Below are 17,261 nucleotides of genomic sequence, written 5' to 3'. Positions count from 1 at the left end.
CTATCAACAATTTTATGTGAACAAATTTGAAAGTTTAAACAAAGTTAAACTCCTTGACAAGAAAGCTTAGAATAATCCTGTAACTATTAAATAAATTATGAAGTAATAGTTACATCTTACCACAAAAATACCAGGCCCAGGTAATTTTACAGGAGACTTTTTAGGGAACAGATCATTCCAGTGTTCTACAAATCCAGAAAATAGAATAGGAGAATACATTCTTTAATTCATTATCTGAAGTTATCTATTCTTAATTCCAGAACCAGTCACAGGTAATATTAGAAAAGAAAATTTTAGTCCCATTTTACTTATGAGTGCACATGCAAAAATTCTAAATAAAGTTCAGGTCTACAGACCCTTAACTGCAATTTTGAAATCCAGTAACCTCTGAAAACCAAAAGTTTGTTTAGAACTTGGCAGTGTAATCTGATTTACCCTGTTCTTGGTGGGAAAACCTGACTTGAACTAATGTGTGAGGCTACATATAAGCATTGTCTTATTTAGAGTGAATATCCATATAGTTCACTGCAAGTGTGTTAATGTATTTGAATACAGGTACTGACCCACAGTTTGTTGGGGTTGTTACCTAATACACGTTTTTTGTACTGTACAGTAGGGATGATGACTAAAATTTTCTGAATTCTAAAATATCTTACCCTAAGGGTTTTACATAGGGATTGTGAATGTATAATACCAAAAGAAAAAATCCAACAATATATATAAAAAGCACTTGATAAAATTTAATAAATGAGAAAGCTACTAAATTATGAACAGATGAGAACTTACTTGAGAAAAGGTATCTATAAATATGCAAACAAGTAAGCATCATCCTAATTAGGGAAATGGATTCCCTTTTCAACCAGGAACAAGACAGAATGTACACACCATCACCACTTCCAGTTGGTATTATACAGAGATCCTAGTTAAAGCAGTAAGATAAGAAAAAAAATTAAAAGGATGAGTATTGGAAAGGAAGAAACAAAATTGTCACTCTTGGCTGATGATATGATTGCTTATGTAAAAGCCAAAAGGGATCTACAGATAAATTATTAGTATTAATAAAAGAGCAAAACAGCTCCATATAAGATCAGTAATCGTCCGTTGCATCTCTATACATCAGCAGTAAACAACTAGAAAAAATAATCAGAGAAGACACCATTTTTAAAAGCATGGCAGATTATCAAGTACCTGGGAGTAATTGTAACATCATGTGCAAACCTCCGTGTGGAAAAGTATAAAACTTTATTGTAAGACATTAAAGAAGATCTAAGTAAATGGGGTCACTATTGCCTTCCTATCCATGAATATGGCTTATCACAAAGAAGTTATTGATGTTCAGACTTATCTCTAGATTCAGTGTTGTTTCATTCAAAGTGTCAAAGATTTTTCAAGAAATTCTGCACTGATTCTAATACAAATATGGAAGAGTAAATAGTAAAACCAAGTATTTAATAGCCAGGACACTTCTGAAGAAGAAAGGCAGAGGTAGAGTGGTGATGATACATGTGCTTATTCTATCAGATAACGTAAAACTTTAGTATTTAACATAATGTGTTATTGGCTCAGAGACAGGCACATTTACCAGTAAAACAGAACAAAGTGCTCCCAAATACACAGACCTCTGACTTGGAGCTGTCCTTCCAAGCCATGTGAGGCTGTTGAACACTTGAAATGTGGCTAATCTGAATTGGGATATACTGGTCTACAGGGTGAATAAAGGCTTCCCTGAGACTTGTCATTTTGTCAGATCTGATAGATGAATTGGACTTAAGTAGGGGAGTGGTTGGGTGGATGGAAGAATATTTAATGCTGAATGAATAGAATGTGCATATTCTTAAAGGAGGTCACTGTGGCTAGTCATTGATCTGAAGCCGTCGTTGGCAAACTTTCTGTAAAGAGCAAGATAATAAATATTTGAGACTTTGAAGGTAATACCTCCTGTATTATAATTGCTCAGATCTGCTGTAAAAAAAAAGCAGGCATGGACAACATGTAAGTGAATGAGTATGGCTTCTTTTTATTTATTTATTTATTTTTGGCTGCGTTGGGTCTTTGTTGCTGCGTGCGGGCTTTTCTCTAGTTGTGAGCGAGGGCTTCTCTTGTTGCAGAGCACGGGCTCTAGGCACGCGGGCTCTAGAGCGCAGGCTCAGTGGTTGTGGCACAGAGGCTTAGTTGCTCCTCAGGATGTGGGATCTTCCCAGGCCAGGGCACGAACCCATGTCCCCTGCATCTGCAGGTGGATTCTTAGCCGCTGCGCCACCAGGGAAGCCCAGTATGGCTATTTTTAAAAACAGGCAGCAGGGTGGATTGGTCCCCTAGGCCATAATTTGCTGATACCTGATCTATGGGAGAGAATAATACAAGGAGAGATTTGAGGCTAGGGACTAGATGCAGACCTTTTTAGCACTGTTAGGAATTTTTGTTATTTAGCCTAAGAGTATATTGAAATTAACAGAGTTAGTGGATCTGAAATCACTGGGTTTCTGTATGGAGTATGGGTTGAGTGATACAGAAGACCAGTAGGCATTTACAGTAGTCTAAGCGAATCATGATAAAAGCTTTGAATAGTTGGAGTGGGGAGGGAGAGTGGTTTCAATGGATAGAATGGGATGGATTTGAGAAATACTTAAAATACATAAGATTTGATAATGTATTGCATATGTGGGGGAAGAGTAAAGATGATGAAAGAGATAGGAAAGATATCGCCTTGGTTTCTAGCTTGTGCGGCTTAATCAGTGATGATGCTGTTCCTGACGTAGAGCATTGGAAATTTGCCAGGTTTGGAATGGAGGGATGGAAATGAAAACTTTTAGAGTTCAAGTGGAGATATCAAATAGGCAGTTAGATATATAGGTCCTCAGAGAAGAGGTCTGAGTTGGAGATATGTATTTAGGAGACAATGAAGTAGAGATGGCAGTAGATGAAATGACCTAGGGAGTGAATACAGAGGAGTGCCTAACACAGCCTAGACCAATGTTGAATGGCCAAGGAGCAGAGAGGATCCTTAAAGGTAGGGAGAGTAAAAATAGACCACTTACCTTTTCTTAGCTCATTCCCTCACCTGTAAATTAGGAATGATAATGTTTCGCTTGGAATTGTGGTAGAAATTGGAACTGTGTGTCTCAAGTGCCTGACATACAGCAGTGTTCAATAAATGCTATTATAGTGTGCTTCAGGCCTGAAATATCTCAGTATACTCTGTCTGTATTTCAGAATAGTCCTTTGACCCATTTGCTGGATTAGTCTCCTGACTCATTTTTAAATTAAATACTCCTGTGATTTTTGATCCTGAATTTATGTACTTCTTCTTCTTCTTTTTTTTTTTTTCCTCTAAGAGAAAAGTTCATTCTTTTTACCTTCATTCTTTGATTCCAACATGGGAGCTATAGTCTAGGAATATTTTCTCAGGTTCCTTGACATTGGAAGATTATAACTTTTGGGCATTAGTGGCATCTAAGGAAGGCTCAAAGATCTGTTTCTCTTAATGTGGGCTTTAGTTGTCATTCCTGCCAAGCAGAGAAGGCTTTATGCTTAATTATCTTTTGTTCTATACCCCAAAATGAGTTTAGTGTTAGTTGTGGGAACAAAACCTCTAAGATATTTCTTGATTTGCAAGGATTTTCTTAAGTCATAACCCGTTATAGACATAAATATTTCTATGTAAAGGAAATCTTGCAAAACAATACCTACTTTATAAGTTATTTTGATTTTCTAGTCTATTGCAGTGAAAAAAGGGGTGCTGGTTGTGACCTACTGAATTGACTTTAACTTAACAGGTGCTTGAAAAATAGTGCTTAAGAGAATGAACTGAATGAGAAAATTTGAGTTAATATTGATAAAATTGCCAGTTTTTAACATCCATTCAATGAGATATACTTGTGTTTTAACTAGTTTGTTTTTTCTTCAGTATCCATTTCAGTGCTGTCAGCTTGATTCAGATAGTAAATAGTAGAATACTTTGTGAATTTTGTGGTGCATTAGAATAAGCTGGTATTCTAATGATTTTTCTTTTTGAGCTTTTCTTTAAAATTGTTTTCCTGTCTTATTTCCAGGTCATGAATCTTTTCATCCTCTTATTTATATTAGCAACTACCAACTCCTATTTTACTCTCAAATGTTCCATCCAGTCCTTATTATTTTCTCTGTGTTTTATTGGTCCCTTCTTATTAAACCCCTCTATCAAATAGTATCTTAGAAGATTCTGCTGCTTTAGCCATTATACTAGGGTTTGGAGCCTGTTTAGGGAAGAATACCAAAATAGATAATGTTTTCTTCAAAAAACTGAAGAGATATCTATATGTATATATTGAGTCGAAGATGTTAATTTAGTATTAGTAGATAGTGAACTGATACCAAGCTATTAATAGGGTAGATCCTTTAGAGTATAGTAATCTTAAGTTTAGAATTATTTGACTTCTGACTTCTAGAACCTACAGTCTTTATTAAGTAAAATGCCTTTTGAAAACACTGTCAACCAGACAGTGGTGACCAGAATTTTCTCTTGATTTATAGATTGTTCATTCCAGATATAAAAGTAATGAAGTATATGAAAGTATGTCTGTGGTGAACTGCTGTTTGTCTGTATCAAAATGTATAAGTTGTAGGGTAAGTTTGCTTTTTATTTTTAGTGTATATCACTTAACCTCTTGACAGTCACTTAACTGACTGTCAGTGTTCACATCTGAGGTTCTTGGAAGAGTTATAATTAAGGCTAAATAAAAATTGGATGGGGCTTCCCTGGTGGCACAGTGGTTGAGAGTCCGCCTGCCGATGCAGGGGACACGGATTCGTGCCCCGGTCCGGGAGGATCCCACATGCCGCGGAGCGGCTGGGCCCGTGAGCCATGGCCGCTGAGCCTGCGCGTCCGGAGCCTGTGCTCCGCAACGGGATAGGCCACAACAGTGAGAGGCCCGCGTACCGCAAAAAAAAAAAAAAAAAAAATTGGATGATTAAAGAGCTTACTGTAGGAAGAGCAATACTTACAGATCAGATACAGATAGAGTAGTTTGCACTTTGTTTAATGAGCTAAGTCATTTAACAAAGTCTTGAACTGCTCGACAGTTTCAGGTTTTCTATTTCTCACCTATTTTTTGGGGAGTACCTTGGTTAGATTTCTGGGCAGTTGATAATAGGGTGCCCATTATATATGTTATTACTTTGCAGACACTTCCTTAGGGGAGAGAGTGAGGGTCACTTTTATAAAGGAAGTATGATCAGAAGAATGAGAAAATTGCTTTCCCAGATTCCTCAGCCAGCATCTTTTCCAGCCTCATTGCCATGAGTTGGGTCTTATATCCATTCCTGACCAGTAAAGTCTGGCCAGAGGTGGAGAATTATGCTATTGAATGTAGGCCTGAGCCTTTAGAGCTCTTGGCGAGGTTGGCTTCCCCCAAATTAGGGTAATTTCTAAGGGATGAAAATTGCAGTGTCTAATGCAGGCTAGATTTACATGTTGTTTATAGTTGATCTCCATGGCCTAGCATAGTATGTTGTACTATGATCAGTTTGAAGTCAGTAGGAGTATATAGGTTTGTTTTTGTAGTGGTAATGAAAGAACGATTTATGGGTTTTTAAAAATAATTACATTTATTTTGACTCAAGGAAACTGTTGTTTTATTCAACAAGCATCTTACTGAATGCCTTCTATGCCTGAACACTGTCCAAAGCTAAGGATACAGGGATGACTTGGTCATGGGCTCTGCTCTCAGGCATTCAGTCTAGTACATTTGATTTTGGTGAAAATTAAACATATTTTATATTTTCATCAAGGTTAGTAAAACTTCTGGTTCTTTCATATCTCTCATTTCATTTGGAAAGCATTTATTTAGAAGTCTTAGTAACGATTTTTATTGCTTTCATATTGGCTAAATATGTTCTACATCTGACTGATTAGTTCTAAGGTGTTTCTGAAATTTCTCATAAAGTTAAAATTGGTTTCTTTAGTAGCATTTCTGGTGCTGGTGACATCAATTTATGGTATGATGTAAGTGTGGATATATAATGTGAATATTTCTGCCTGCATTTCACTATTTGCTGTTTCTTTGAATTTGTTCTGTGCTGTTGGGTTGACCATGATCTGTTACTCTTCAAATTCAGAATGAAATGTAACGAGATGGTTAGTTTTTAAAGTATATTTTGACTGATGTGTTCTAATAAGACTCAGTTTAAATGATTGTGTCAGTGGTATGCTTGTTTTCACTAATTTAAAAGCAAATGTAAATGTCTTCAGTGTGGCTTTCTATTCAAACTTTGTGTTTTTACTTAGTTTTCATAACAGCATGTTGAATGTTTAGCAAAAACTGGCATAGCACAAATTACTGAAATTATTCTTTTGCAGCACATTCATTATATTAATTGTTAGACTATATTTAGTTAATATATAAAGGAGGCACTTTACCTCTATAACATAGACTACTGTGTTCTTACTATAATTTTATATCAATGGACAATTGTTACTATTCCAAGACTTATAAGTGAGTTTATAGGGTTGTCAACCAGTTTGTCTGATACATGTATACAAGAACCCAGACCACATTTATTTGCCCTCAGTTATTTTCTCTTCCCTCTTTTCACCTAGTGTTAGGTTAAAGGGTCTGAAAGAGCATTCACAACATCCAGCACCTAACAGCTTTTAGAGAATTAAAAAAAAAAAAAAAAAAAAAAGGATTAAGTAGACCTTCATGGAGTACTGACTCTAAAGACTTCTTTTTTATGTTGATGTGTTATGCTATGGTGTAATACTTATTCTTCCCACATAAAGTAATCACTTTCTAGTAGTTTTATTGCTTTGTAGTTTAATAAGTTTTGTTTTTCTTACTACATTGTAAGCTTTTTGAAGGCAGTTATGATTATCATTCATCTTTGTGTACCGTACAGTAGTGATTCTCTATCTTGAATTATGTATTGACTTTTTTTTTTTAAAGTTAAAGTCTCAGACTTCCCAGGGCTATATCTGTAGCCATCTCCCAAACTTGAGTTCTTAGTCCTTGATTTTATTAGCCTAGCGCAATGGTTCTCAACCAGGGTCAATTTTGACCTGCAGGGAGCATCTGGCAATACCTGGAGACATTTTTGGCTGTCACAACTCAGGTGGGGAATTGCTACTGGTATCTGTTGGATTGAGGCCAAGGATGCTGCTAAACACCCTGCAATTCAAAATGTCAATAATACTGAAGTTGAGAAACCCTGTGTAGCCAAATGTGGTCTTCAATGAAATTCCTGTGAGATTCTAGAAGTCAGTCATACAAGGCTTGTTTGTACTTGCTCATTAGGAAAGGCAGGTTTTTCCTCACAGGTCATAGATATTTCTTCCCTATCCTCACCATGATTGGGTAAGGATGTATTTTCAGGAAGGAGTTACTGTGGGTCAAAGCTACATGCTCTTGCTATTTAACTTGTCTGATCTTTATTCTGCTGTGAAACATGTTGTTTCCATTTCATTGTCACAGTCTTAGTTGAGGTTATCATAAATTCTTACTTGGATTATTGCAATGACCTTTTTTTAAAAAAAATCTTTTTAATTTGAGGTAATTGTAGATGGACATACCATTGTAAGAAATAATGCAGAAAGATTCCATGGACCCTTTGCCCAGTTTCCCGCAAAGGTAACATCTTGCAAAACTAGTAAAATATCACAAACAGGGTATTGACATTAATGTGACCCGCAGATACTTTAGATTCCCCCAGGTTTGCTTGTACTTGTGACTGTGTGCACGCATGTGTGTGTGTGTGTGTGTACTCTATGCAGATTTTCACACGTGTAGCTTTGTGTATCCTATCCTGCACAGTACCTAGCATGATGTTATTATGCACATGGTAAATGCTCAGTTCTTACACACTGTTGAAAGTACATTACCTTATATCCAAATGAATTCACATAGAGTTGGCTATTTAATCCTTCTTGTAGTTTTATGATAAGAATCATTATTTTGTATGAATCCTGATTTTATTAGGTTCAGATGCTTAAGCTTAGATACATCTATATAATGACTCCCGTAGTAAAAAAAAAATTAGGTATAATGAAACTGTTTGCATAACTGGTAAATAAACTAACAGTATTTCGTATGTTTATTAACAGAAATCTTATATGGTAAAGGCTTTCTCTGGTTCTTGTTTATAATTTTGTTTGCTGCTGTTAGTGTTGACTGAGCACCCACCATGTGCCAAGTTATAGGTACTAAAAAGGAAAAGTGGACAGTTTCTAGAGTATTTTGGAAGTCATACCAACAGGGCTTCTTATGCATTCACTGTGGAGAGTAAGGGAAAATCAAAGCTGATTCATAAATTTATGGTTTAAGCAACTGGGTAGATTTAGATTTACTGAGATAGTGAAGAAGGTTAAGGATGAAAGGTTTCAGACCAGAGAGACTCAAGACATCTGTTTTGTGCTTTTTATATTATGTTTAAAATATCTATGTTGACATCCCAGTGGAAGTATAAAAGTTAGATTATGAATCTGGTATTCAGAGGAAGACTTATCAGGTTATAAAAGGATTGAAAGTTATGAGTTTAGATAAATTCACGTAAGGACAGAGAATAGCTAGAGAAGAAGGGAGGGGCTCAGAAGTGAGTTTGGGTAGACCAGGAAGACTTGTTGGCAGGTGAAACTGATCCCACTACTGGGCATATACCCTGAGAAAACCATAATTCAAAAAGAGTCATGTACCACAACGTTTATTGCAGCTCTATTTTCAATAGCCAGGACATGGAAGCAACCTAAGTATCCATTGACACATGAATGGATAAAGAAGATGTGGCACATATATATGATGGAATATTACTCAGCCATAAAAAGAAATGAAATTGGGTTATTTGTAGTGAGGTGGATGGACTAGTAACTGTCATACAGAGTGAAGTAAGCCAGAAAGAGAAAAACAAATACCGTATGCTAACACATATATATGGAATCTTTAAAAAAAAAAAAGGGGGGGGTTATGCAGAACCTAGGGGCAGGATGACAGGAATAAAGATGCAGACATAGAGAATGGACTTGAGGACACGGGGAGGGGGAAGGGTAAGCTGGGATGAAGTGAGAGAGTGGCATGGACTTATATATACTACCAGATGTAAAATAGATAGTTAGTGGGAAGCAGCCGCATAGCACAGGGAGATCAGCTCCGTTCTTTGTGACCATCTAGAGGGGTGGGATAGGGAGGATGGGAGGGAGACACAAGAGGGAGGAGATATGGGGATATATATATATATATGTATAGCTGATTCACTTTGTTACAAAGCAGAAACTAACACACCATTGTAAAGCAATTATACTCCAATGAAGATGTTAAAAAAAAAGAAAGAAAGAAAGAAAAATGAATCCCTGGTGAGAAAAGAGGAAAAACTGGTTAAGAGTAGTGACATGGGAGCCAAGAGAGCAAGTGTTTAAGGAGGAAGTGATCAAGAAAGAATGTTGCTGAGAGCAACATTTTGATAGTGTGGAAGTATCTGATCTTGACAAGCAGTTTAGTGGAATGGGAGAGAAAGCCAGATGGAAGCAAGGTGAAGAATGAATGGGATGTGAAAAGTAGAGATAGATGTAGATGACACCTTCAAGAAGTGTTTCTATGAAAGGGAGCAAGATTTGGGTCAGTAGCTAGAGTTCAATATGGGATCAAAAGAGGGTTTTGTTTTCATGTTTGTTTTTAAAGATGAGAGATATTATATTTGTATATTCATAAGAATGACCCAGGAGAGGGACAGGTTGATGCTATGAAAGAAGAGGCGAGGGATAAGAAGATATTGGAAAGAAGATATTGGCTTGTATGAACAGGGGATACTACAGAAGGAAAACATGAATCAGGGTAGAGATACATAGGTGGGTTGGTTGTAGGTATAAATGAAGAAAAGGGAATTCCTATGTGTCTTTTCCAATGAAATGTGAGTTGAGGACATTAGGAAGAGAGAGGGTAGGTAGTACTTGTAGTTACATGAGTTTCTTTAATTGTACAACTTCTCAGAATTTTTTAGCATGCTGTGATATGTTGAGAATCTCTTGAGTGGGACAGAGTATATAGGGCAGGACCAGAGAAAACTCAAATTGGAAGCCATTGGGGAGAAATTTGATTTCCTATTTGTTTCCATTTTGAAAAGAGGATTAAAGTTTATATATCATAGACATAAATTTTTTAATTAATCTGTTTTTGGCTGTGTTGGGTCTTCGTTGCTGCGTGCAGGCTTTCTCTAGTTGTGGCAAGCGGGGACTACTCTTCGTTGTGGTGCGTGGGCTTCTCATTGTGGTGGCTCCTCTTGTTGCGGAGCATGGGCTCTAAGCACATGAGCTTCAGTAGCTATGGCACGCAGTCTCAGTAGTTGTAGCTTGTGGGCTCCAGAGCGCAGGCTCAGTAGTTGTGGTGCATGGGCTTAGTTGCTCCACGTCATGTGGGATCTTCCCGGACCAGGGCTTGAACCCATGTCCCCTGCATTGGCAGGTGGATTCTTAACCACTGTGCCACCAGGGAAGTCCCTCATAGACACAATTTTTTAAATCTTGGTTTTTTTCTGGTTACACAAGTGATCTTTATCTTTTCAAAAAGTACTTCCTTTACAAAAGGAAATGTACAATTTACAGTGAAAATTCTGTATAACCTCCTCCCAGTCTTTTCTTTCTCTTTCCTTCTATACCCTGCTCTAAATTTAAGGGTATCGTTGTCAATAGTTTGGTATTTGTTTTTTAATTTTTGCTATAATATTAACATAAATGATTTATTTTGATGGAATGGAATTATACTATTTATCCTGTTCTTAAACTGTAACATATATCAGTATATGTAAATCTGTTAAAATCAACCTTCTTAATTCGTCTTTATTATCATTAATTTTGGTGTACTAGATCTTGACAAGGACTAAAGGAGATCATTTAAAATTTCTTATTCTGTTTCCATAGAGGTACATATTTCTGCTATACTTTGTTTCTGCTACTTGGTGGATTGAATTCTAGATAATTGTAAGTGAGTCTCTTTTGTATAGTTCAAAGCTTTTTGCTTTGAAGACAGCTGCAATGTTAACCTTGCTCTTGTAAAAACAAAAAAAATCATTACTTTCTCCATCATTTTGTTTTCAGTTTTTAGGAGTCTGTTTAAATGGCATGTGGTTAGTCACGTTTAGTTTTTTGTGTTTTTTTAAATGAATTTATTTGTTTGTTTGTTTGTTTGTTTTTGGCTGCATTGGATTTTCGATGCTGCGCAAGGGCTTTCTCTAGTTGTGGCAAGTGGGGGCTCCTCTTTGTTGTGGTGCGCAAGCTTCTCATTGCGGTGGCTTCTCTTGTTGCGGAGCACAGGCTCTAGGCGCATGGGCTTCAGTAGTTGTGGCACACGGGCTTACTTGGTCTGTGGCATTTGGGACCTTCCCGGACCAGGGCTCGAACCCGTGTCCCCTGCATTGGCAGGCAGATTCTTAACGACTGTGCCACCAGGGAGGTTCTCCTGTTTAGTTTTGTACCAAGTCTGAGAGTCTTTTATAGCTGATCTGATCTTAATCCATTTACATTTACTTTTTAATTTGCTTTTTTCTTGTTATCTATTTTTATTCTTCATCAGCAAAAAAAGAGAGAGAGAGAAATAAAGGAACTAATAGTTATTCTTTTTCAGATTCTTTTCCCTTGTAGATTATTACAAAACATTGAGTATAGTTCCCTGTGCTATACAGTAGGTCCTTGTTGGTTATCTATTTTATATATAGTAGTGTGTATATGTTGATCCCAAGCTCCTAATTTATCCCTCCATGCCCTGTCTCCGCCCGATGATGTTTCATTATGTGTTTAGGATTTCTAGGGCAGTTCGAGAGTGCTATAATTTAAATATTAACTATTACATATTTGAGAACTTAAAAAAAGCTGTAGTTGCTTGTTACACACATTTGGATGACATACTGGCTAAATAAAGAATCTTTGACAAATCTTTTTCCCATGAATATTCACATAGAAGAGTTTTCTGACTTCCCAAGTTTTCGTGAGAACTTTGAGGCTAGCCTGATATTTTCCCTCCTTTGTTGGTCATTGGTTTCTTCTGCCTAGATGCTTTTAAGATTTTTGAAGCTTACTGAGTTCAGCAGCATATGTCTGTAACTTGATGGTTTACTCCTATTTGTGGTGAGATCATTCAATCTACAAATTAAATTCATTATTTCAGAAGAGACCTCGACTATCTTTGCACTTCTCTCTTTCTCACAAGCAGAATTCCAGAGCATTGGAGTATGTTAATGAACAAAGCAGATAAAAATCCGTGCCCTTGTGTGGAGCTTAAATTGTAGCAGGCGTACACCAAAATAATAATGATGATGATGATGATATATGAGAAAATTTATATAGTGTTGTGGGTAGGAAAAGCAGTGTAAGAGGGATTAGAAGTACTGGGCAGTAGTTAGAGAAAGACAGGCCATAGATCACAATTTTTAATAGTCCATGTAGGCCTTATTGAGAGGGTAAAGGGAACAGCCAATGCAAAAGTCCTAAGTTAGGAGCATGTGTCACATGCTAAAAAAGCAAGTAAGCTGTGTAACTTACTTGCACAAGGAAGTAAGGAAAGGGAGTAAAATGATGGAGAAAGTAGAGGAAAATGAGGTAAGAATATATAGAAGCCGAGTTCAAAGCATGCTAGATTATATATGGCCTTGAAGGCTGTTATTTGTGGGTCACTATCATTCTGGGTGCTTTATTGAGAACGGTATGTAGAGAATGGTGGTAGAAGCAGGGAGGATTGATTGAGCAGTCAATGCAGTAATCTACATATGTGAAATGGTGATAGCTGTATGGACCAGGGAATTAGCAGTGAAGATGGTTAAGATCTCATAGATTTGGAAGTAAGGTGTGAGAAAATAAGAGGGATCAAAAATGACTCCAAGATTTTAGGCTGGCAGCTGAAAGGATGGAATTGCCAGCAACTGAGATGTAGAAGGCTGAAGATGGAGCTCCTTTTAAGGAAATCATCAGGAGTTCAGTTTTGCATGTTAAGAAAGAAATATCTCTTAGACATTCAAGTGAAGAGTCAGGTAGAAGGTTTCAAATGAATCTGGAGTTCAGGAGAAAGAGCTGAGCTGGCAGTATTAATTTGGGTTAGCAGCATATGGATGACATTACCAAGAGGGTGATTATAGATATTGAGAAAAAAAGGCAGAGACTGAGGCCTGGGGTATTCACAGTATTATAAGGTTGCCGAGGAGGGACAAGCTAAGGAGACTAATAAGGGGAGAACAAGTGAGATAATAGAGGTCGTCTCCTGAAGTCCACTAAAGAGAGTGACTGCTGAAAAGTTGAGTAAGATGAGAGCTGAGAACTGACTATTGCAAAACAGTCATTTGTGAACTTAATAAGAGCAGATTTAGTGGAGTGATGAGAGTGATAAACTAATATAAGTACATATAAGAGGGAATGGAAGGAGGGGAATTGGAGACAACTAGTATAGATGATTTATATAGAGTTTGTTCTACAAAAGGAAGTAGAATTCTGGAGCAGTAGCTAGCAGAGAGAAGAAGATTAAGACTTCTTTTAAGAGTGGGAGCAAAAGTATTTTTTGGCATGTGTCAAAGAAATGATACAGTAGAAAAGAGAACTCTGATGATCTTTTCCACTTTATTCTGATCTTTTCAATCATATTGGGTCTTTTACTAAAGAGGTATTCATTTCTTTAATGGATTTTTTTCTTCACTTTCTTTACATTTTGCCTCTGGTTGTCTCATTTCTTCTTTAATCTTTTATTTCAAGAATCCCATAATAAATTTAAGAGAATAGAGAAGTCCAAAATTTCTTGTTTCCTGGATTTATTCTTTGAAAGCCTCCTCAACTGTTTTTTGCTACTTAAGTTTTCTACAGTTTGTTGGTTACATATGAAGCAATTGAGGTATTGTTTTTTTCAGTGTTATTGATTGTATCGACAGTATTTATTGAATATTTGAGGATGTTGCTTAGATGCTCTCCTTTGTTGTGTTGCTGATATTGCTGAAGTGGAAGAGCAGATTCTGTAAAGAGCTATTTATATGCCTTTTCCTGGTCCTGTTTACTTATACTAATGATAGTTTTTAATATCCACTGGACACTTAACTGATAACATTGTTTATATTATTTGTGAAATACAATGTTTATTTTACTGGATATGCTTTTGCAGACATGAGATTTGCCTAAGTGGCCAGGAAGAAAAGACCTTGGGTATTTGCATTTAAGCAGAAATTAAGATTTGTATGAATGTAGTAATGAATCAAAAGTTGGATTATCATAAATCAGATCCTGTTTTCCTGCTGGCATAATTATTTATTGGGACCTGCCATTTCTGACTATTGGTTCATCAAAAGCTATAGATATAAATGACCAGGGCTTCCCTGGTGGCGCAGTGGTTGAGAGTCCGCCTGCCAATGCAGGGGACACGGGTTCGTGCCCCGCTCCGGGAAGATCCCACATGCCGCGGAGCGGCTGGGCCCGTGAGCCATGGCCGCTGAGCCTGCGCTCCGCAGCGGGAGAGGCCACAACAGTGAGAGGCCCGCGTACTGCAAAAAAAATAAAAAATAAAAAAAATAAATGACCAAATAACCATACGCCTCATCTTTTTCTTGCATTTCAGAGAACCTTGATGGGATTTTATAGCAGTTGTAATCATCTAGCCTTAGTTTAATTTATGAAATAGATTTTAAATTATGTAAGTTAATTTGAATTGGTATAAATTTGTAGCTATAGATTAGCAACTCTTAACTAAGGGTTGTATGTTAGAATAATGTATAGTTTTTCAAAATTCACATTTCTAAAGAACTCCCTGAAGTGATTCTTATGCTTAAGAACCATCACTTATAGAAAAAAAGTTATATATGTTTTTATTCATCATAAAAGCTAATATAGGAATGTCTAATTCAAAACTATTTTCCTACATAGAGTTTTCTTTTGCACCACTGTAAATTAGTAGAAAAATTGGTAAAGTCACATAAGCTTTTTACGCTTTTTTTCCCCATATATGTGAACTATAACTTGACTGTCAGGGCAGTTGTATGTTAGTAAGTTATCCCTTTATACTTTGCCAGAAATTCCATGCTATAAGCCACTTAGCATTTCATTGCCTCAGATTACTGGTGTAATCTGATCTTGGAGTAACTGCAGAATTAAATAACTTGCCCTTGTAACTTTATGGACTTTGAGGGATGGATATTCCCTGAGCATAAGCCAGAGAAATCTACCCCCAATTTTAGTGAAGTATTCAGAGTTTAGTTTGGTTCCTAAAGGGTAATATGAAAAGAGAATTTCTTAAGAGTTGATTGGAACAGTTAGGACTAGCTAGCTTACTTTTCTTACAACTTTGTTTTTTAGGTGTCATTGCAGATTAAGATCTTTTATTCCTGTTTCATGGCTCTTGCCATAGGTTAGGCATTGCTGTTTTCATTAACTTGCTTAAGTGTAATCTTTTTCACCACTGTATTATCTCTGTAAACAAAAACATCCATCTTTGCCTCAGTTTTCACTTTTGTAATCAAATGGTGCAGCTAATAGTTTGCAGGCTGGAAAGCACCTTAGTGCTCCTGAGAAAGAAGAGGACCCAGTCGCTGTATCCCTACCTCAGCTTTGAAATAACAATCTCTTCATTTCTACTTTCTTGCACATTGTTCTGTTTTGGTGGTGGTGGTAGTGGAAGGATTGTTTAAGGAGTAAGGAAGGATCCACACTACTTGACTTGGTGGGCTAGGTCTTGAGCCATACCAAGTATTCCAATGCTTTGTTGGTAACATTTCAGACAACTAGTTATATTGTATGTAATCTGTACCTACCAGAGTTTATGTAATCTGTATCATCAGAGTGATAATATATGAAGACTTAGAAGTTGGATTTCATGAGATCTGGAAGTTTGATAGGTAGAGCAGCCTGAAATTGAAATGAAGAAAGGACTTGATTGATTATGCAGGGTATCAGTTGCATAACTTGGAACTTGGAAGAACACATTGAAAGATCAGTCCATCCAAAGGAGAGACTCCTCTGGAAATTAAAATGAGGACTGTTGCTTTAAGCATTGAAAGCTCTGCCTGTGTTCCCTCCCCTGCCCCCACACACACTTTTCTGATTAGAAATGGTATGTTTTTATGTGATTTGTAAGTCAGTAACAATACTTACGACAAATATAAATACACCCTACTTAAGGAAGAGTGACTCAGAATCTCCTTAAGGGTTGAATTCCAGGCAGTATTTCCTTAGGTTTTTGAAATGTTCGCTCCCTGGTTAAGAACCCATTTTCTCCCAATGCAATATTGAAATTAAACTTTGAAAATTCTTACGTAATTTTGTTTATTATTGTGAAAATGTTTTGTCCATTACTTATAAAAATTATCTTTTTGGGAGTGCTTAATAAAACATTTTTAATAGACTAAATTAACATCTCCTTTCCCACTAGGATGTTATTTTCTTTTATAAAAATTATCTTAATATTTAAGAAATAGAGTCAATAGATAGGAAGAAAATGAGGAAATGATGGGGTTAAAACTCATGGAGTTGAATAGCTTCATTGTATAATCAATAATTAAAGCTATGTTATATTCTTACTAATATAGCTATGCACAAAAATCTCACTTGGAACTTCCCCAAAGACCAAATAACAAATGCACCAATAAACAGACCACACTGAAACTGTGAATTGAGCATTGCTTACTCCTAGTTTCTCCTTTTCACTTGGCATTGAAAAATGATCTTTTCTAATTTCCCTACCTGTCCAGTTTTCTATTATTTTACAAAGGAAAAAGTTTCTTCTATTCAGCCATTTTTTTTGTCTGTTCACTTTTGTCTCTTTCTCTTGGTCACGTTGCTGCTTCTAGCAGAATTTTTTTAATGAACCCGGTATTGATGGACATTTAGGTTGGATATGGCTTTTAAATATATCTTTTGATACAAAATGTTTATTTACATTGCTTAATACTAATGTTTTTCTGAAAGAAATTAATTTTAATAGTTTTAACTTGAATATGTTTTTTTATAGCAGAAAAAGAAAACTAAGAACTTCAATCCACCAACACGTAGAAATTGGGAAAGTAATTACTTTGGGATGCCCCTCCAGGATCTGGTTACAGCTGAGAAGCCCATACCACTATTTGTTGAAAAATGTGTGGAATTTATTGAAGATACAGGTAGGATAGAAGTATCATTGCAAGAGGTTTGATATAAAATTTCACTTTTGCTACACCAATAGTGTGTCAAATGTTCCTGATTCAAGCTAGAATTTGAAAGAGGTGTATCGTTCTCATTAGGATTGATTATCTTGAGTATTAATTCTAGATGTAACCATCTGATATTTGAAAGCAGTTTTGTCGTT

The 17,261-nt window shown here is 36.4% G+C and overlaps 1 protein-coding gene across 3 annotated transcripts in view; it reads left to right on the top strand.

Moving 5' to 3' along the window:
* Positions 1–17,261, top strand: part of ARHGAP5 (Rho GTPase activating protein 5) — a 72,975-nt gene that overhangs the window by 17,485 nt on the left and 38,229 nt on the right. For 2 of the 3 annotated variants that reach the window (XR_012330004.1, XM_019924051.3), the window contains exon 3: positions 16,929–17,076. Coding sequence is in view for 2 of the 3 variants with exons in the window: in XM_019924051.3 (XP_019779610.1) it covers positions 16,929–17,076 (148 nt within the window). In the remaining variant the exon portion in view is untranslated. The remainder of the gene's footprint in view (positions 1–16,928; positions 17,077–17,261) is intronic. The other variant, XM_019924052.3, reaches the window with a different exon arrangement.

This window comes from Tursiops truncatus, chromosome 2 (assembly GCF_011762595.2).
Source record: "Tursiops truncatus isolate mTurTru1 chromosome 2, mTurTru1.mat.Y, whole genome shotgun sequence".
In the NCBI taxonomy this organism is placed as follows: Eukaryota; Metazoa; Chordata; class Mammalia; order Artiodactyla; family Delphinidae; genus Tursiops; species Tursiops truncatus.
Note: the sequence above shows the minus strand (reverse complement) of the source record. Positions and strands in the feature narration are given on the sequence as shown.